Source organism: Trichomycterus rosablanca, chromosome 6 (assembly GCF_030014385.1).
Source record: "Trichomycterus rosablanca isolate fTriRos1 chromosome 6, fTriRos1.hap1, whole genome shotgun sequence".
NCBI classification, from domain to species: domain Eukaryota; kingdom Metazoa; phylum Chordata; class Actinopteri; order Siluriformes; family Trichomycteridae; genus Trichomycterus; species Trichomycterus rosablanca.
The window spans coordinates 50,340,453-50,362,748 of NC_085993.1; the positions used below are offsets into that span (position 1 = coordinate 50,340,453).

Consider the following 22,296-nt stretch of genomic DNA (forward strand, 5'->3'; position numbering starts at 1 on the left):
CCATCTGGATAAAGCTTTGTACGCTTATTTAATCCGGTGAGCAAACACGGCGTCCTCTGAGCGTAGCTGGCGTAGGAAACGTTTAAGCCGTGTGTATGTTTACCTGGGCGTTACAGGTACGTGTTGTGGAGAAGCAGCTCAGAGTGAGTACACTGGCGGCTAATCCAATCACACAGTAAAGAGACACCGGACCGGTCGCCTGTCTACACTTCTCCTGGGTGGAACCCGGAGCTGGACCCTGGCAGCCCAGTTGGGGAATTGAACCCAGGCCCTTTGTGCTGTGAGCCCACTGTGCCACCCTTATCAGCCTGAAATCAAGAATCATCTAAGAAAGTCAAAGCGATCGTAGGTGGCCGCCAGTATCAACTCAACCGCTTATACACCGATCCTTAGTTCTACAATTACTGACTGTAGTCCATCTGTTTCTCTGCATGCTTTGTTAGCCCCTTTCACCCTGTTCCTCAATGGTCAGGACCCCCACAGAGCAGGTATTATTTAGGTGGTGGGTCATTCTCAGCACTGCAGTGACACTGACATGGTGGTGGTGTGTTAGTGTGTGTTGTGCTGGTATGAGTGGATCAGACAGCTCACTGTCACTGCTGGACTGAGAATAGTCCACCAACCAAAAACATCCAGCCAACAGCGTCCTGTGACCACTGATGAAGGTCTAGAAGATGAGCGACTCAAACAGCAGCAATAGATGAGCGATCGTCTCTGACTTTACATCTACAAGGTGGACCGACTAGGTAGGAGTGTCTATAGAGTGGACAGTGAGTGGACACGGTGTTTAAAAACTCCAGCAGCGCTGCTGTGTCTGATCCACTCATACCAGCACAACACACACTAACACACGACCACCATGTCAGTGTCACTGCAGTGCTGAGTATCATCCACCACCTAAATAATACCTGCTCTGTGGGGGTCCTGTGGGGGTCCTGACCATTGAAGAACAGCATGAAAGGGGCTAACAAAGCATGTAGAGAAACAGATGGACTACAGTCAGTAATTGTAGAACTACAAAGTGCTTCTATATGGTAAGTGGAGCTGATAAAATGGACAGTGAGTGTAGAAACAAGGAGGTGGTTTTAATGTTATGGCTGATCAGTGTAACGATAACGAGTCTGTATTGAGAAACGATTCGTAGGTAAATGAGAAGCGAATCACTTTGATAATGAGCCATTAATCAGTGTAAGTATGCAGCTGATGAATCTGATTTCACAGATCTATTGTGTGTGGAGGTGCTACGTCACATCACACACACAGACCCTCGTCTGTGTCTGAAAGGGCTCGACGCTGCGGGTGTGAACGTCTCGTTATTCATTGATAAGAGTTCTGAGGGGGTCACGTGACCTGCACAGCAATACCATATAATGAGGTGTGTCTGAAACAGGCCTGGTTTGGATATCTTTGACGTCGAGACACCATATAAATATGTCCAAAAATATGCAGACGTCTGGTCATGAGCTTGTTGGACATCCCGTCCCATTCCATTCCAAAACCACAAGGACTGATTTGATAGCGTAACGTCTGTGGGAATTTGTGCTCATCTAAAAAGCATGTGAGGTGGACCAGAGGGCTGACTGTTGACTTTCCAGTTCGTTCCATTCCAAGGTGCCGGTCACTGAAGCTCCTAAACCCCAAACTCAGTCAAAAAAGAGGTCTTTTCCCAAACTGGTGCCACAATGTTCCAAAGTATGTGGACACCCCTCCTACTAATCACTTTCAAGTGTTTCCACCACACTCAAATGCTAACAGGTAATACGCTTCAATGCTTTTTTCAGGTGAAGACGTAGACTAGTGGTTAAGGTACTGAGGGCAGTTGTAGTCTAGCAGTTAACGCACCGGACTAGTAAGCATAAGGTTGCTGGTTCAAACCCCACCACTTCCAGGTTGGACCCTTGAGCAAGGCCCTTAACGCTCAATTGCTTAGACTGTACACTAAGTCGCTTTGGATAAAAGCGTCTTCTAAATGCCGAAAATGTAAATGTTAATGTACTGGACTAGTAATCTAAAGGTCGCTGGTTCAAGCCCCATCACTACCAGGTTGCCACAGTCGGGCCCTTAAGCAACCCTCAATTGCTTAGACAACATACTGTCACAGTACTGCAAGTCGCTTCGGATAAAAGCGCCTGCTAAATCATTAATAATTAATTATTCATGAATTTTATACACCGGTTGATTGGTAGGAAGGGTGTCCACATATTTCGGAACATTTTTCAAACCACAGCTACCCTGCACTGCATGGCCTGACCCGCCCAGTAATGAGAACACCGATACACACAGTGGTGCTGATGCTGCAAGCCAGTAAATCAAAGCCAGTGATGTAAATCTAGCAGTTTATTATTAATTCCCACCTCAGTACCAGAGTCCCGTCGGTGGGGCGATGATACAGAGCGGGCGCATGATTTATCAGAGCCCCGGCGGCACAGCTGGTGGCTGCTAATCAGCGGCGGTGGATAAAGGGACGGATTATAGGCGTTCGGTGGGGGGATCTGAGGGCGAAGTGGGGGCGGGTGTTCATGCTGCTATGATTTGTTTGCTCTGATGCAGCCACTAGGGATCAACCAGTTTAATGATCGACCAGTCCCCTCCCCTTCTGGTCTGGGGGGTATTTATGGAAGGTTGGGTTGATTCGAACCCTGTTGCACACAGATCGGAGAAGGAGCTGAATCAGATCGGAACATCTGGCTTAACTAGCAACCCTTAAAAACGACGATGAAGCTCGTCTGGTTGTTCTTCCTGTGGAGCCTGTGCACCATCGACGGAGCACAGCCTGCCGTCACCGAGCCGCCGTTTCTCACGAACGCACAACCCACAGAAGCCAGGTCGCGCTTCGCCATGCTGGACGACGTACGGCTGCTGGCTAACGGTCTCCTGCAGCTCGGACAAAGCCTGCGCGAGTTCGTCCACAAGACCAAGGCGCAGATCAACGACATCTTCCAGAAGCTGAACATCTTCGACCGGTCGTTCTACCAGCTCTCGGTGGTGACCAACGAGATCAAGGAGGAGGAGGAGGAGCTGAAGAAGACCACCAGCTTTCTGAAGGTGAACAACGAGGAGATCAAGAACCTGTCGCTGGAGATCAACTCCAAGGTCAACAGCATCCTGCAGGAGCGCAGCCAGCTCCAGAGCAAGGTGGGGAACCTGGAGGAGAAGCTGCAGGGGCTGAGTAAAAGCATGGTGCCTGTGGAGCAAATCCAGGAGATCGACGCGCTCAAGGTAGGTCTTGCTCATGCTCACGTCTAGCCTTCAAGCAAATGCTAGTTTAGAAACGGAGTGAGAAATTAAAATGATTTCCTCGTAGGATATGATCGACACCCAAGACAAGACGATCAAAGAGCTTCTCAGGTCGGTGAGGGAGCAACACGAGCAGCTCAACTTTCAGAAAATCAAAATCAAGAGCCTGGAGGACAAGGTAGATCTAAAAAACTAACATCTGATTTAATGAAACGAATCCTTTATTGTTGGGTTATTGTTGAGATTCTTTATTGTTTCGTTTAAGCTCAATTACGACTCGGTCCAAGAGACGGCTGAAAAAATGACGGATTCCAGTTTGGAGGAGCCGAACGTTTTGGAATATCAGACGACCAACTCGACCGATTCATCCACGTACACAAACGGTAAGAATGAGAACGGAAATATGAATCTATAATCTGCAATAATAATAATTATTATTATTATCTTCTATCTACTGTGATACAAGTTACGCTGTTCAGTTTTACACTACTCAAACCCTGTGTCTATATTCATATCACCATGTAATCAAAAGGGTGCTGGTTCAAGCCCCACCACTGCCACTGTTGGGCCCTTGAGCAAGGCCCTAAAGCTTAAATTGCTTAGACAGTAGTATACTGTCGCAGTACTGTAAGTTGCTTTGGGAAAATGTAAATGTACTCTATATTTCATATCATTTCACTGTATCTTGTGTTGCACCTAATCATATATTTAGTTCTATATATACATATATGTATATGTATATGTATATGTATATATTTCTTTTTATAACTTAGTTCTATTTTATTTTTGCTGCTGATCTCACTAAGAGCTACCAAACAAAGTTTCGGTGAATAAATACTAATATTAATTAATTCTTATATTATCTTATCTAAACTTGTGAACCGTTCATCATATGGTTACCCCTATTCATACAGGGGCAGTTATAGCCTAGCGGTTAAGGTACTGGACTAGTAATTATTAGTAAGTAATTAAGACTAGTAATTATTGCTGGTTTAAGACCCACCTTTGCCAGGTTGTGACTGCTGGGCCCTTGAGCAAGGCCCCTAACCCTCAAGTGCTCAGAATGTATACTGTCAAATGTAAATATATAGTTCACTGGTTCCCAAAGTGGGGTAATGAATGAGGCATGTTTGAGCACTGCTTGCATAAAATAGACAAGAAGGTTTGTAAGAATTACACAGTAAATTAAGATACATAATGTATATAATTTGTAATAATTCTAATGTAAAGATGATTTGTAAATCATAAAAAGTTGCAGTTTTGTACGTACTGCAATATTAAGGGTGTGTGAGTGGCGAACTGGTAAATCATGCTCACCCACTACTACAATATGGGGTTTTACATTTACATTGCAGCATTTAGTAAATACTTTTATCCAAAGTGACTTACAGTACTGTGACAGTGTACAGTCTAAGCAATTGTGGGTTAAGGGCCTTGCTCAAGGGCCCAACAGTGGCAACGTGGCAGTGGTGAAGCTTGAATCAGTGACCTTGTGATTACTAGTCCAGCACCTTAACCACTAGGCTACAACTGTCCTTCAGACCAACCCTTTTATAATTTAGTGCCTAATATATATACATTCTATTAAAAAACTAAAAGTTTAAAAGTTTTACTCTTAAACGTGAGGATTTACATGTTACGTTTGTTCTAGATCTTCCCACGGACTGCAACGACGTGTTCAACAGAGGCCAGAGGAGCAGTGGAGTTTACCTGATCAAACCCAACCAATCAGAGCCGTTCAACACCTACTGTGAGATCAGCTCAGGTAATAATGAACTACATTTAATACCTCACTGACCTGCACAGATTCTTAATCTACAAATACAAACACTTTTGCATGGATCTATAAATAATCTATAAATAATATCATTTTTAATATGTTTTCTGATTCTTGGATTTGCAGATGGAGGAGCCACGGTTATTCAAAGGCGAGTGGACGGGTCGGTGGATTTTGACCAAACCTGGGACAAATATGAGCTCGGATTTGGAAATCTAGAAAGTAAGTCACCATATAATTAGCATTCTTACATGAGTAATAAATTAAAGTGGTAAATAAATAAACAAAAAGATGAAGAAGCGTCCAGACTTCAATGCTAAAACTGAAATCAATTCATAAATCAACACACAAATGCTGAGTATCATCATAAATCATCATTTACATTGTAAAGGAGTAAGTGAATATGCATAGAGGTGTACACCAAGATAACAGAACAGGCCTGAATGCTAGACCAATGCAGTAAAGGGATCTGGTGGCTCTGATATGCCGGGGTTTGTGGGTTTACTGCCAGTCAATTTTAGTCAAGTCAAACTTATTCAGACTGAGTTGGCATCAGAATGGAAAATGCAAATATTGACTTCGACTTTTATTTGATGTCAGACAGGATGAACCGGAGATGTTTCATGTTTTATCTGCTCAACTTCATTTCATTTATTAATAAACATCCATTCCTGCATTTCAGACCTGCAACACATTCCAAAAAAGTTGGGACAGTAAAGCATTTACCACTTTGTAATGTTGGCACCGAGGAGACCGAGTGATTTAGTGTTTCAGCTTTTATTTTGTCTCGTTCTTACTGCAAACACGTCTTAAGATGTGCAGCAGTACGGGGTCGACCGTAATACACGTTTCCACTGTGTGATGGTCCATCCTACATGCCTCAGAGCCTAGAGAAGCCGTCGCCGCTTCTGGACATGGTTGACATAAGGCTTCTTTTTTGCACAGTAAAGTTTTAAGTATGATTAGTGCAGTAACTCTGTATTGTAAAGACTAATCCCTCACCCATGTGGTTATATCAGCTAGTGTTGAGTGGAGGTTCTTGATGCGGCGCCGTCTGAGGGATGGAAGATCACGAGCGTTCAGATTAAGCTCGCACCCTTGGTCTTTACGCACTGAAATTCCTCCTGATTCCTTGAATGGTTTAATGATATTCTGCACTGTAGAGGTTTTCTTTGAGGTTCATTGTTTTTAAACATTTCAATCGTTTTCTCACACATTTGTGGACAATCTGGATCCTCTGATCATCTTTACTCATCAGAGACTCTCAGCCTTTCCTGGATGCTGCTTTTGTACCAAATCATGATCACAATCACCTGTTAACATCATCACATCATTATTTAGTTATTTCACCTCATTACTATCCCTAAATTGCCCCCGTCCCAATTTTATCTGGAATGTGTTGCAGGCCTGAAATGCAGGAATGGATGTTTATTAACAAATGAAATGAAGTCGAGCAGATAAAACATGAAATATCTCAGGTTCATCCTGTCTGACATCAAATAAAAGTCACAGTAAATGTAAGGAACACTTTTGTTTCTCTCCCTGTGTATGATAGATGAGTTTTGGCTGGGCTTGGCGAAGATCTACTCCATCGCCAGGCAGGGCAACTACACCCTCAACATCGAGCTGGAGGACTGGAAGGAGGAGAAACGGTTCATGGAATACGCGTTCGCTCTGGACGGTCCTGCGTCCCACTATGCCATCCAGTTGACCTATCTGTCAGGGAATCTGCCCGACGGCATGGCCAACCACACGGGCATGATGTTCTCCACCAAGGACAAAGACAACGACAGCCTGGAGGATTCCAGCTGCACCCTCAACAACACGGGTAAGAGAATCTATTCTATAATAACTTTACGTACAAGGGTTCTTCAAAAACACGCTAGCACACCAGCGCTGGGTTTTCGAATACATCATATCGAATCTCAGCTCTGCCATCCGGCTGGGCTGGGCTGGGCGGGGCGGCTGGCTGTTGCTCATGGGGTTAGGGGCAAGTCGGATCATGGGTCCTCATAACTGGTGCAATTACGACCCCTGCTGACTGATTGGTGGCGCCTGCACAGGGCTGAGGAATAATGCTGATCGGGGTGTGGCTCTCCGTGCACAGTGCTGATTGGTATGTATGTACTCGACTGAGCACGTGTCGGAGGGGGCGTGCGTCAGTTGAGAAGCGTCCTCAGTCAGCGGTGGAGGGTGCAATCAGGGTTGCATATATATACACCGATCAGCCATAACATTAAAACCACCTCCTTGTTTCTACACTCACTGTCCATTTTATCAGCTCCACTTACCATATAGGAGCACTTTGTAGTTCTACAATTACTGACTGTAGTCCATCAGTTTGTCTACATGCTTTGTTACCCCCTTTCATGCTGTTCTTCAATGGTCAGGACCCCCACAGGACCACTACAGAGCATGTATTATTTGGGTGGTGGATCATTCTCAGCACTGCAGTGACACTGACATGGTGGTGGTGTGTTAGTGTGTGTTGTGCTGGTATGAGTGGATCAGACACAGCAGCGCTGCTGGAGTTTTTAAACACCTCACTGTCACTGCCGGACTGAGAATCGTCCACCAACCATAAATATCCAGCACAACAGCGCCCCGTGGGCCGACTCAAGATGACCGACTCAAACAGCAGCAATAGATGAGCGACCGTCTCTGACTTTACATCTACAAGGTGGACCGACTAGGTAGGCGTGTCTAATAGAGTGGACAGTGAGTGGACACGGTGTTTAAAAACTCCAGCAGCACTGCTGTGTCTGATCCACTCATACCAGCACAACTGAGAATGATCCACCACCTAAATAATACCTGCTCTGTGGGGGTCCTGTGGGGGTCCTGACCATTGAAGAACCGGGTGAAAGCAGGTTAAAAAGGTATGTAGAGAAACAGATGGACTACAGTCAGTAATTGTAGAACTACAAAGTGCTTCTATATGGTAAGTGGACAGTGAGTGTAGAAACCAGGAGGTGGTAATGCAGAACCCTGGTACGATACTGCGCCGTGTTGGTGTGTGTTCACTGCAGGACTAATTTTACGTCGTTTCAGGTGGCTGGTGGTATAACGCGTGCGGCGGCTTCAACCTGAACGGCCGCTACACCTGGATGAGGTCCAGGAATCGCACCGCGCGCAAAAAAGGGATCTACTGGAGACCGAGCAAGGGGAGCACGTACACCCTGAAATTCACCAAGATGTCCGTCAGACCGTCGTCGTTCCACTGAACGGTCGACCCCATCGATCAGAAGGGTTAAACAAATTTACTCATCCTCATCGAGTCGGTCCAAAGGCTGCGAATCGTCGCCGAAGCGTGGCGCAACTGTATCGGGTCATCGACCTCTGACCGAGACTTGCAAATATATCCGAGATGTTGCATGTGCAGTTCTGGTCCGACCTTACACGGTTCGAAAACTGGTCAGAGAATGTAGATAGAGCTAAATGCATTATGGGGAATAGTACACTTTTGCATGCTGACACCTAGATCTGTTGCGATCACGATGCATACACTGTTCAATAGTTTACTGTGAGTCAAAAAAAACATCTGTACCTTCGCCCTTAGTTCGATTTTTGGCATCACTGCACTTTTCTAACCTGCCCTGGAAGAGCGAGATGCTCCAAAGGCAGCGTGACGACCCTTTCTGGAGGCGCCGTGCCCCCAGCTTGCTCTGGTTTCCTCTTTTTCCGAGAACCGGGCTGTCTTAGGCGCTCCGGGTAGCTCCTCATATTGTCATGACCAGTTTATATTGCTGTGCTGCCCTTCTACCCACCTTCTCCTTTGCTCTTCTTGTCCTTTTAGCCACAATAATGTCCCATTTTGGTTACGCATCCAGCATATTGGGTTCTTTTTTAATTCTTGTAGGCACGATCTGCCCCGTTACAAACACCTTTTGGAGGGAGTTTCAGTGGCTCATGTTGGCGCCGCACCTTAACTTATAGTTTAAAATGTAATGTTAAATTGCTCAACGATAGGCATTAAGGAGCAAGCTTGGACTCTTACTACCCAGATCAACCCAGATATGGGTCCAGATACCTTCACCCATAACTCAAATGTTGATTTTTTAAAATTATTCCACCATCGCAGGACCAGATCACGATAAATAATCCAGACTGATGAATTATTGTCCCTAGAAATACGACACCAGGTTGGGCAGCAGTTTCTGAACTTGCAGCCACCTATATTCCACCAGCGCCGAGATTCTGAACTCCTCGGTTCAAAACTATAAGTGGCAGTGCACCTGCGGGCATGATTGGCAGTGCCAGGAGCAGATACTAATTGGCCACCGCGTCTGCTAGGGCGGGAAGACCGGACTATGTGTGGGTAGGATCTTTATACGCTGTGTAAGGACCCTGATTGGCGGAAGAGACGCCTGCGCCATGAAGAGAACTGTTCTCACTGGCAAAAAATATCGTTCTCTGTCGCCACTGAGCAGAAACAGAACTGTCGCCATTGTAATCAATATTTTAAATAAGTAATGTGCTGCTGTTGTGTCTAATACTATAACTATTGTACAAATTGACATGAATTTAACATTTGCCAATATTATGGAGGGGGGGGAGATAGAGAGGTACAGAGTTTTTTGTGACTCACAGTGAACTGCACGAGCATCCACACAATTAATCTACTACAGTATCACGATCATATTCTGTTCAACAGGATTCTCATATAAACACACACATGCATATATTTTTACTTAATGTCATATTTAAGCCGTGTTCATGTTTTGTGCTACGTTACTAGAGACACGTTCTGTCATTTCGTTCACCTTTTATGTTACTGAGTCATATTGACTCACGTCTACACTGCGCACAGCTGTACAGTCGCTGTTCTTGTTTACACATTTGTCCTGAGAGACGTTCGGGTGCATGATTTTTCTAACGGAATAAACGCTTAACGATTACCTGCGTCTTCTTTAACAAAACAGCTTCAGAACACAACGCGTGGACAAAAGTATCGGGACACGCGTCCTGCTGCTCGGGCACCTCGGCCTGACATTAGACCGAGCGCCTGGCCAGGCTGGTGAGACTCAAACCTGAGACTTAAGAGTCGTGTCTAAAATGTTACGCCTAGAGCAAGACACTTACATTTTCAGCATTTAGCGGACGCTTTGATCCAAAGCAACTTACAGTACTGCGAGAGTATATTGTCAAAGCAATTGAGGGTTAAGGGCCTTGCTCAGGGGCCCAACAGTGTCAGCCTGGCAGTGGTGGGGCTTAAACCAGCGACTCTTGGCTTACTAGTCCAGTACCTTAACCACTAGGCTACAACTGTTCCTCGCAAGGGTGCCCAAACTACGGCCTGCGGGCCATTTGTGACCCGTTACCCTTTCTGCATCGGCCAGTGAGGTATTTTAGAGATTAAAGGAAAGTTGGGCCACAGGTCTAAGGCAGGCGTTCTTAACCTGTGGGGGGGGGCGCACCTGTCCAGAGGGGCGTGGCATTACAAGATTGTTTTCGGCACATGAAAGGGGGTACAAATCTAAAAAGGTTGAAAACCCCTGGTCTAAGGTCTATAAAAGTCATTCCTAAGTGTCATTGTCACATATAACCGGTCTAAAACGCTTCATATCTCCTTTTTTCATTAATCAAAACGATAGTAATGTAAACAGCATTAACGTACTTCATAGTGGCTTTCATTGATTTCAGAGGGAAGTGGGTATGTTTAATGCCAAGTTCACACTACACGACTGATCGGTGATAGGGGGTCACACACTACACCGTCTATCACCAACTGGAATCGCAGACGAGCTTCTCTGGTCTCCCAAACTACGTTCTGTAACGAGAACACACGCGAGAAGTGACGAGGGGTTTAACGACACCACGTCTAAAAATGCTCGTCAACGAGTAACGAGCGATCAAAGTTTGTGCGCTGATGTGCAGCGTAAAATCAAGGAGGAAAAATAAATGAATCTGAGTGGATTTGGCAACACGAGCAGCATGGATTGTTCTATAGTGAGTTGGAGGTTAATAAATATTTTTGCAATGCAGCGTGGGTGTTATGTTTTGTAGAGAACGATCAGGTCAGAAATACTGAAAAACGTGTGTGTGTGTGCTGATGTATTCTGATATAAACTATATTACGCCCCGTCCCACCTGTTTACACCCCTCCCCTGCGTTTCCCCTCACACCGTATCTTACGTTCTCATTGGCTGTTCAACACCAGTCGGCCAACTCAGATCAGATATCTGACATGCTAGAAATCTCGATTCGGTCCAATTAGGGCTGGGCGATATGGATAAAAAATTATATCTCGATATATTTTAGCTGAATGGCGATATACGATACATATCTCGATATTTTTTCATCCCATAGGGTAACAACAACAAGACACTTCTGAGACAAAGCTACATGTTCCAAATACTAAATAACAAAAAATTTTACAGGCACTTTTATTAATATTAATGCTGGGGAAGCTTCACACAGGAACTATTTTTCCTTTAAAAAATAAAAAATAAAAAAATAAAAATAAAAAAGAACTATTTAAAAAAAAAAGTTTGTTTTCTAACGTCTCGTCTGTTGTGTAATGTGAATTACAAATATGTCGTCTGGCCCTTTAAGAATGTTAAGTGCACTATAGGGCGCAGGGAGCGAGTGTGTAGGGAAGAGATCAGAATTTATCTGATCACGACCACGTACAACATCCAGTACAGAAATCCCTCCCCACAATGTTACACTATCAGTACAGATAGAGAAAATACAGGGGTTGGACAATGAAACTGAAACACCTGGTTTTAGACCACAATAATTTATTAGTATGGTGTAGGGCCTCCTTTTGCGGCCAATACAGCGTCAATTCGTCTTGGAAATGACATATACAAGTCCTGCACAGTGGTCAGAGGGATTTTAAGCCATTCTTCTTGCAGGATAGTGGCCAGGTCAATACGTGATGCTGGTGGAGGAAAACGTTTCCTGACTCGCTTCTCCAAAACACCCCAAAGTGGCTCAATAATATTGTGGCTCTTGATACATCACAAAGACTTGCTGTCTTGGTCACAGATGCGCCAGCAAGACGTGCACCAACAATTTGTCCTCTTTTGAACTCTGGTATGTCACCCATAATGTTGTGTGCATTGCAATATTTTGAGCAAAACTGTGCTCTTACCCTGCTAATTGAACCTTCACACTCTGCTCTTACTGGTGCAATGTGCAATTAATGAAGATTGGCCACCAGACTGGTCCAATTTAGCCATGAAACCTCCCACACTAAAATGACAGGTGTTTCAGTTATTTTGTCCAACCCCTGTACATGCACATCACATACACAAACACACGAGTCAGAACAACAGGAGACGTGTCGTTACGTTATTATTACTTTCTCAACACTCGCATACACTGTTTATATTTAAAGTAAACACGTGCATGTCAACTAGTTCACACAGCGATTGAGAGCCGAGTCTCGATTGCCGAGCAAACGCCGAGTTGCTCCAGAGGCGACAAATCTAGTGCCGACCAGTCGGCGAGCGAAAATCAGGGCAAAAATCGTGTAGTGTGAACCAGGCATATTTTTGCTTTCAGGACGGATTGTAATAATCTCATGTCGTTTATAGTAATCTATTATTTTATTGCACATTTCTATTTCCAAATGCGGCTCCTAACAAGAAAAGTTTAGACACCCCTGGCCTAGAGGAAAGTCCTAACAGCTCTGCATAAGTTAAAAAAAGCTCTGAAAACGAGCATAGCTGTTTAATTCTGGGGGAGTTTAGTCCAGGATTGGGAAAAAACATTATTATAAAAGTTTAAGAACTAGGCTTACTATTGGATTTAGTTATATCACAGGTGTTTAGAAGCATTTTACACATTTTGCATTTGTTTTATTATGCAGCAGCGCATTAAAAACATCCACGACTCATAAAATTTATTATAAAAATTTCAATATTTTTCAAGAAAACAGCGCCAAATCCTTTATTTATTTTAACTGGTCGAGTCCTCCACAGTTATGTGAGACCCTTCACACTTTTATCTGGTGGTTGGTTACATCCCCGGTAAAGACAGGCATTGTTTACACAGCACACACCATCCTATAACCTTTTTTGCACCACGGACCGGTTTCATATAAGACATAATTTCATGGACCAGCAAGGGCGGGAGGATTTAAAATAGAATAACTATAGAATGGAAAATCATTGTGAACCCTGAGCTTTTTCTGATGCAACGAGACGCTGCTTCCACCTAGTGGTGACTGGAGACAATAACACGCGAAGAGTGTTGGAAAATAAATTGCTCGTGTAGCGATATCTTATTATTTATTATTTCTGTGCGGCCCGGGAATAAATGACCCACGGACCGGTACCGGCCCGCAGCCCGGTGGCTGGGGACCACTGTTCTACACACTATTTTAATCCCTGCTGTTTATTTTAACTTAAACTAGGTCAGAAACGGCACACTAGCTATAAGCACGCACCGAATGAGGCGTTTTCTTCTAAATCCCTGCTGGTTTAAACAGAGTTAGCAGTGATACGGTGCCACGAGTGACTCCTTTCATGCTCTGCCAGCTTTGCAAACTTCCACCAGAAACGTCCTATGTCAACACAACCCCTGGATAAAGGACTCTGCGTGCCAGGCCTTGACTCAAACTGCTGTTTGGACCGGTCAGTTAAGGTCCAGAAAGTGTACCAAGGTTACATAAAAGCGTTTAATCTGAAACCCGAATAGCCCTCTTGCCCACCGTGTGAATGACCAGCAGGTCGAACCCTTGACTAACACAGGCGGTGCTGTGGGTACCTGTACGTGGTGTTGGGGACGTAAATATCCCTGGCCGGGAATTCCAGAATCTCTCTGGTCGGTCGCACCCTGGTGTCTGGATAAGGTTTCACCTGGAGCAGCTCTGGGGTCAGACAGTAGTGAGGGTTCTCGGGGGCAGGAGAGATGTCCAGCTTCAGTTGAGCTAGAAAACAATAAGAATTTAAATTAACGATTGCTAATGAAAACGAGTCGTGCCTCGTGCTCATCTCAATATTTAAAAGTTCTAGCTACAGTATTTCTTTATTTATTTATTCCAAGGAGAAAAATAAATGAATCTGAGTGGATTTGGCAACACGAGCAGCATGGATCGTTCTGTAGTGAGTTGGAGGTTAATCAATATTTTTGCAATGTCGGTGTTTTGTTGTTATGTTTTGTAGAGAACGATCAGGTCAGAAATACTGTAAAACGTGTGTGTGTGTGCTGATGTATTCTGATATAAACTATATTATCCCCCTGTCCCACCTGTTTACACTCCTCTCCTGCGTTTCCCCTCACACCCGTATCCTGCGTTCTCATTGGCTGTTCCACATGTCGCTCGTTCCCAGTCGCACGTCTCAGATCGGATATCTGACGTGCTAGAGAACCCGAGCGCTCGGCGAGCCGGTCGGATCGAGTCGTCGGATAGTTCACGCTTAGCGATCGAGAGCCGAGTTCCGATCGCCGAGCGAACGCCGAGTCGCTCCCGAGCCGGCGAATCTAGCGCCGACCGGCCGCCGAGCGAAAATCAGGGCAAGAATCGTGTCGTGTGAACCGGGCATAACGCAGCGACGTGCACTAGGCTCACGGTATCGGATGTTTAGTGTCGGAGCCACGTTTGCGAGTACGAGTACGAGTTAGTGAGCGCGATATCGGGCAAATACCCGACACCGGTATCGGTACTCGTGCATCTCTATTAAAAATAGAAGGGTTGTGCACGAACTAAGGGCTTGAACCGGCAACCTTTTGATTACTAGACCCGAGTACCTTAACTGCTGAGCTAGCGCCGCCCTATTATGTGGAATTTAACCCCATAAACAGAAATACCTTTGTGAGACCCTAAATTCCCCACAGGTAATGCCTAGTTCACACTACATGATCGCTAAATATCTAGCATGTCAAATATCTGGATCCGAGTCGCCCGACTGGCGATGAGTGCTGTGTCGAACAGCCAATGAGAACGCAGGATACGGTGTATCCTGGAAAGTCGTGTAGTGTGAACTCGGCATAAGATGATCGTGGTGCAGTTCGTTTTCTGTTGTTCCCGCCGCTTTCAGGTCGTTCTGTGGCTTCACTCTTACCTTTCTAATCATTAGTTTAAGAGCACACACTGTAAAATCATGAGCGGTGCTGCTGAGGTCCCGGACATTATCATTTACAGCGTTTAGCGGACGCCTTTATCCAAAGCGACTTACAGTATACAGTCTGAGCAATTGAGGGTCAAGGGCCTTGCAGTGGTGGGGCTTGAACCAGCAACCTTCTGATTACTAGTCAAGTACCTTAACCACTAGGCTATGGCTTTGCGCTTACACATTATTGAACCGGCTGTACCGACAGGGATGCCGTGATGCCCATAACGAAGCATCAGAACATGGTAAGTAACCTCAAGAAGTAATTCTGTCACCTGTGATGGGCCGAAGTCTGCGGAGGACAGACGAGGGTCGCCTCATGTCGGCCAAGAACTTGTACAGATCCTCGTCGCTCAGCCGATCTCCTTCCTGAATCAAACAACAAGACTTCAGAGATCAGAATTACTTCAATAACACAACTAAATAATTAAATACCTAGTCACATTTAAATAAACAACCCCATCGATTATCAATCCAAGATAAACCTGCTGTGTAATAAAGGCAAGTGCATACAAATCATTAGTGTCTCCCAGTAGAGCCAGTTTAAAACCACAGTGGTATGATAGATCAGAGCAAAGCTTCACCTGTTTGAAGAAGTTGGTGACGGTGAGGGTAGCGGGTCTAAAACTGGTCAGGTTGCAGTACTCGTCTCCGCTGGTGGTCCTCTCTAAAGAGCGCCGGCCCACGATGCTGGAGTTCCTCCGCTCGGACCACGATCCCTTACGCTCTGTATCAACAACGTAAACATATAAACTTCTAGTGTACATACAATGATTCTGGACAATTTTGCATCTCCAATTCACCTCACTTTCACGTATTTGGACTTGTGGGGGGGGAAACGGGAAGAACATGCAAACTCCGCACAGAAAGGACTGAACCGCTCCACCTGGGAATCGAACCCAGGACCTTCCTGCTGTGAGGAGACAGTGCTACCCACCGAGCCGCCGTGCCGCCCGAATACTAAGGAATACGTAGCGCGATCGTCCTTCTGGACTCTTTGCCTGTTTAAGCATGCAGCTGGCAGCATCATTTTGTTTAGCAGGCATAAATAACGCACCGTTTTATTTATTCATGCGTTCATCGTCTGGTCAGGGTCGCGGTGGGTTTGATTTATTGGGCAAATGGTAGGAAACAACCCAGACAGGTTGCCACACACACTCACACTTTGGGCAATTTTTAGCAGCTCCAATTAATCAGACTGTCTGAATGTCTTTGGACTTGTGGGGAGAAAACCGGAGCACTCGGAGGAAACCCACACGGATGAGGAGAACATGCAAACTCAAACACAAAATTTTTTTTATTTTATATAACTATAATTTTGAATGAGTGAAGACGTTAAAAAATAAAAGTAATTTTAAAAGTCATTAATATTGAATATAGAATATAGAATAAAATGAATTTAAAAGCTTAAAAGCATGAGGTGCAACTGCGTTTACTGATGGCAACTACATCTTAGTTGTTAGAATTATTATTATAAATAATCTGATAGTAATGCAGTCATTTGAATCTGCACATTCAATTCTAACCTGGCAGGCCCATCTCCAGCTCCGTGTCTCTCTCCAGACTCCCAGCACTGTTCACTATGTTCATCAGGTGGATGGCGGTCCAGGCGAAGGGCATCCTGTAGCGCCCGAGCCGCTGACAGCACTGCTCCGACTGAGCCCGCAGCTTCTCCAGCTTCTCCTTGTTCTAAAAAGATCATATCCACGAGCATAAGGAACAAACAAACCTGTATATGTTATACACAAGAATACGATGCTTATACTAATCAGCCTTACTTTAGCAGCATCTGATTCTTTGAAGACCATGTACGGCTCTGCACATTCACCGATGTCGCCCTGCTGCAGCACTTTCTCAAGCTGTAAAAACAAACAGTGTTAAACAGCAAAATATGTTTATTTATTTGGGTTTTAACACACGTGTGTCCGCTAAGACCTTGAGGTCAGGTTACTACACACGTCGCCGGCACGATCGCTGACCTTAATGACCAGGAAGACGTCTTGAGAGGGGTAGGTGATGGAAAAGACGGCAGAACGAGCCAGGGTGGAGATAGCAGCCGACTGGATGTGAGGACGCAGCATGGACTTGGTCTGCTCCGAGTTCAGGTCGAAGAAAAAGTTCTCCGATATCTGAAAAGAAAGAAACAATACAGTATTAAAAATACAGAATGAATTAAGTCGAGTGCTACCCTCTAGTGTCCGGCTATAAATAAAGCATGTGAGCAAATGTAGTCGGGGTGGTTTGTCCATGGTTTTTATGACCCAGGCAACAGAAACGACGCATCAAAACAAATCACAAAACCAAATATACTTAATTGTTCAAAATGGTGGCAATCTGGTCCCACTGTGGTTTACAAAATGTAACTTAAAACCCCCACATTTCTGAGTTTTTTGCTATTTATTTATGCATTTTCTCCCATTTTTCTCTCGGTTTAGCGTAGTTAATTTGTCTTCCGCTGCTGGGAATCCCTGATTGCAGTCGAGATGGGTATATTGCTGCTCACGCCTCCTCCTACCCGTGCGGACCCCTGTAAACCAGGGTCCTTACACAGCGTTTGAAGACCTCACCTACATAGTCCGGGCATCCCGCCCTTGCAGACCCTGGTTTAGCTAATAATTTCTGTTTGATTTGGTCTGTCTTGGTTTGGATGCCTTTTTAACAGCACATGATTTTATGCACCATTATGATCCCGCTAACTGGAACCCAGGTATTCCTGATTTATTTACAGTCGACCCTTGACTTACGAGCTTAATTGGTTCTGAAGAGCTGTTCTTAAGTCAAAATGTTCGTTAGTTAAACCTATTTTTCCCATAAGAAATCATGTAAATAGGATTAATCCGTGCCAGACCTCCCAAACCCCCCTTACACCATAACCTTTCTAATATGTCTTAAATGCTCTTTTTTGTTATAAATACACGTATATTTTCTCTTAATCTTAGTTTATAGGACAGATATTACTGTAATAAACAATAATAAACAACAATACACAGTAGTACTGTACTGTACACAAACACACATCACATTTCAGTACAGTACGTGTTCTGTATCATACACCGTAATACATTTCTGTCTTTTTATATAAAATGTATCTACCAGAAACAACAATAACTCTCATATTTCTCTTATTATTTCTTCTTTATTTCAGTAGTGTTGTATTCTGTAGGTGTAATTGCACTAAATAAAGAATACTTTACTCAGCTGACTTTATTCTTCTCTCTCACTCACTGTCCCCTCTGCCTGATACACAGTGACACCTACTGGCAGGAGTAATTATACAAAAGAAATGTGATGTTTCTCAGCTCTGCGCTCTCATTACACCTTATTTGGGGACATTTTAATATTGAAAACACCGGAAAAACACCGTCCGTGTGCGGATGTTCGCTCACTGTATATATATATACTCGCTCGTAACCTGAAATGTTCGTATGGTAAACCGTTCGTAACTCCAGGGTCGACTGTATCAGGGATCTAATGCCATGTTCAACACATATTGTCTGGTTTCAGGCATGTGTACTTGTTGTTTTTCCTTGGTGTATCTGGGGCCAGATGTTCCTAATGAAGTGAATTAGTTTGGAAATAACAGGGGCATAAGACTTCGAGCTTATTCAAGCCACAGCCTGAGCGCTCATGTCATGTTTTAACAGACCTTAACAGTGTGAGACTTCACTTCCAGGTTAATTTTAACAATTTTGCAGAAGCATGAACATTTCCTACCATTAAATCATACACTCGAGCACCACAGCCTACCTTTTTCTTCTCCTTGACATCATATAGCGCCAAACTAGCGAATATCGGCTCGATTTCAATCTCAAACCTGACGAGAAAAAGCAAACGGTCCGTAATAAGCAACAGTTACTATAGGGGAACAGAAACTTTAGTTAGTGTCCTGGACTTACTTCAGGGACAAGCACTTGACCAGCAGCCTCTGGCCGAAGTGTTCTTTTGGAACCTCGGGAACACAGTGACGCTCGATCGGCTCCTCCTATACAGAGTAAAATTCATAAAAATGAGAAACACGGACTAACGGGGGGAGTACAGGTCCCCCCCAGAGAGTAAAGGGCGAGAACTAAGCGAGCCTCCCGACAAAACAAAGCCCATTACTCATGTAAACAGAGGGACGTGAGAGAGAGACACACCTCATCCAGAGCTGGGTGCAGGGCGAAGAGCTCGCGGTGCCGACTGGCTTTGCGCTGCTCCTCGTTGTGCCGGTCGATCTCCTCGTTGGGCACCCTGTCCAGCAGGTGAGGCAGGAGAGCATCGGGCTGAGAGTTCTTCAGGTCAAATATACTACATGCCCAGCTCCCACGGGGCGTGTCGTCTATGGACATGGAGCGGCGCTTCAGGTCATCCTGTCACACACAGAATAGACGAATATTAACACGACGAACAAGGTCCTACAAAACATCATCGTTCTTGTTTCCACAGATTTTTCCTGGTCAGGGTCTTGGTGGGTCAGAATTCCCCAGAATCACTGGACACGAATCCCCCCCGATAGCCAATCATGTCCGCATGTAGACACACGAAGGGCACGGCCGCTTTACCTGATCATCCTGATAGCTGTTGGGATCTGGAAGTTCGTCCGATTCGAAGACCTGCTTGGGTAAACCTCTCTGCCTCTCCTTCTGCTTATCCAGGGTGTTGGGGTTAAAGCCTGTACCCAGCTTATGGTACCTGGACCAACAGTTAATAACATCCGTCAGACACATCCTCACGTTTTTATTACAAGAAATTACTAAAAGGAAAACACACCCCTGAGGACTGACTGTCCTCTAAACCAGGACTTTCAACTTTTTTTCTGGTGACCCACATTTTGTCCATGATTTTTTCACTCGACCCAGGCAACGTAAATATATATATATATATATATATATATATAAATAAATGTTTACTAAATCACAAAACAGTTGACCTTGGCAGTTGACCTATTCACTCTTCAGCTCCGATATTCTGAATAAAAGGTTTGAACAGCAGCAACTAGGCTCAACACAGATCTGAGCTGCAGCACTGCAATAAAGCCCGCACTAGGGGGCTGTTCGTGATTTGCCTGTTAAAAACAATCCTGCTTCTGTGAGCCTGTTAAAAATATATTTATTTTAATTATTTATTAATTTTTGGGCGACCCATTTCTTTTGGCTCATGACCCATCCAAGGGAGTTTGAAAAACTCTGCTCTAAACTATTAAATAAAACACCAAGCTACATATAAATTTGTTAACCAGGTCCAGCTATTGGATTTTTGTAAAAGAAAGCAGAAGTTACTTACTTGCGGTTGACAATGGCCCAATCCTCAGTGTAGGATCTGATGCAGTCACGTACATGTGCATCGCTGTCACTAAAAAGCAATTAAAAATCAAATAAAGTCAAATAAAGATCAAAAGAACAAACTGCATTCATCCTACATATAACAGTAGCTGTAATGCAATTTCTATTAATAGTGACCAAAATTTAGCCCTGGAAAAGAACCAATTCAGCTCAGACGATTGAAGGTCTGTCACTGGCATCCTAACAATCCCTAACCCTAAAAATCATTTCCCATTGCAAAAAAAAGTGTAATGATCATGTTCTGAAATGTAGGGCTGTAACAAATCAAAGAAAGGGGGATATGGATGACATATTTGAGAAAGAAAAACAGATTTTACATGTAAGCGCATGTATGCACAAATATGGTGTGGCGAAACAGGATAAATTTGTGAACATTTAATAATCATGTTCATGTCGTCCCATAAATGACACCATACATTTGTCACTGTTCTACACTGTTTTTATTTTATTTCATTTATTTTTCAATTTCATTTCATTTTCGCCGCTTTATCCTTGTTAAGGTTTGAGGTGGGTCCAGTTTCCCTGGAATCACTAGCCGTCTGACCGACCGACAGCACTGCTGAGGATTTGAACCCGGGATCTCGGAGTTAGTGGGCTAGCGTGACGTACTGCAGCGCCACCCGAGTGCCCCTGTGCACAGTTTTTCTTTAGGTTATTCAATCACTGTGTGTAATAGGTGCACGAGAGGCTATGGAAAGGTTAGGCTGTTCGATTAGCGCTTCTGTAATACACTGAATTAAAATGCTTACGCCGTCACTAAACCACACTTTCACACTAAATACACACGAACTATCCTTTATTCTTTTAAACACTATTAAACGCACTAATGTATAAAAAAAAAAACTAACAAATACTATTATATTATTATAGTCTTTATTAATATTTGCTTCTTTTTATAAAAGGATTTTAAAGCCTTGACAATACAATTTTAAAACAAAATTGTATAAAAAAAAGGAATAGGAAAAAAGTGCCTGGAAAAAGACAGCAGCACCAGTCAAGAGCAAAAAAAGTGCAATGGGATATCAACTGGGAACTGAATGTACCATAATTTAAGCCCCGTATTGATTTAAGCTCCGTTAACAACATCAGTGTCACTGATGGTTTTAACCCCGACATGAGGAAACACCATCCTGAGAGAACACAACTGAGTTTATGGTCAGTGATCGTTCACCCTGGAGGACAGCGGCCTACAAACATGGACGGATCAGGCAGGACGCAGAGCGGATCACGTGATTCAGTCTGGGTTACAAGTAAACAATAATATAAATACAGCAGAGCATGAGAAACTGAGGAGGAAATGATGCAGTGTGATACAGTGAGGAGAAATAATCAGTATGAGGAGTATGATACACTGAGAAGGAAACAATTCAGTGTGATACACTACGGACGAAACAATGCAGTGTAACAGAGTGAAGAGAAATATGAGGGGTATGATGCAGTGAGGAGGAAAGAAAGTATGATGCAGTTAGAAGAAAACAATGCAGTGGAGGGGGGAAGAGCAGTATGTTACAGTGAGGAGGAAACAATGCAGTGTGATACAGTGAGAATAAAAAAAGCTGTATGATACAGTAGGAAAGAAAACAAAGCAGTATGATACAGTGAGGAGGAAACAATGCAGTGTGCTACAGTGAGGAGAAAATGATCCAGTGTGATACAGTGAGAAGGAAACAATGCAGTGTGATACAGTGAGGAGGAAACAATGCAGTGTGATACAGTGAGAAGGAAACAATGCAGTGTGATACAGTGAGGAGGAAACAATGCAGTATGATAGTGAGGAGAAAATGATCCAGTGTGATACAGTGAGAAGGAAACAATGCAGTGTGATACAGTGAGGAGGAAACAATGCAGTGTGATACAGTGAGAAGGAAACGATACAGTGTGACAGTGAAAAGGAAAC

At 44.1% G+C, this 22,296-nt stretch overlaps 2 protein-coding genes across 13 annotated transcripts in view; one reads left to right on the forward strand and one right to left on the reverse strand.

The window, feature by feature from the left end:
• Window positions 1-22,296, reverse strand: part of dock7 (dedicator of cytokinesis 7) — an 87,803-nt gene that overhangs the window by 53,961 nt on the left and 11,546 nt on the right. For all 12 annotated transcript variants that reach the window (XM_062998028.1, XM_062998027.1, XM_062998026.1 and 9 more), the window contains exons 4-14: window positions 20,341-20,409; window positions 19,620-19,749; window positions 19,215-19,427; window positions 18,975-19,060; window positions 18,826-18,892; window positions 17,058-17,207; window positions 16,857-16,937; window positions 16,605-16,767; window positions 15,663-15,805; window positions 15,354-15,447; window positions 13,733-13,895 (exon numbers count right to left, since the gene is read on the reverse strand). In XM_062998028.1, the coding sequence (XP_062854098.1) occupies window positions 13,733-13,895; window positions 15,354-15,447; window positions 15,663-15,805; window positions 16,605-16,767; window positions 16,857-16,937; window positions 17,058-17,207; window positions 18,826-18,892; window positions 18,975-19,060; window positions 19,215-19,427; window positions 19,620-19,749; window positions 20,341-20,409 (1,359 nt within the window). The remainder of the gene's footprint in view (window positions 1-13,732; window positions 13,896-15,353; window positions 15,448-15,662; window positions 15,806-16,604; window positions 16,768-16,856; window positions 16,938-17,057; window positions 17,208-18,825; window positions 18,893-18,974; window positions 19,061-19,214; window positions 19,428-19,619; window positions 19,750-20,340; window positions 20,410-22,296) is intronic.
• angptl3 (angiopoietin-like 3) lies at window positions 2,664-9,912 on the forward strand. The gene is made up of 7 exons (XM_062998015.1): window positions 2,664-3,219; window positions 3,305-3,415; window positions 3,503-3,620; window positions 4,889-5,002; window positions 5,141-5,236; window positions 6,570-6,842; window positions 8,066-9,912. The coding sequence occupies exons 1-7, from the start codon at window positions 2,716-2,718 to the stop codon at window positions 8,236-8,238; spliced, it is 1,389 nt and encodes a 462-aa protein (XP_062854085.1). The 5' UTR covers window positions 2,664-2,715; the 3' UTR covers window positions 8,239-9,912.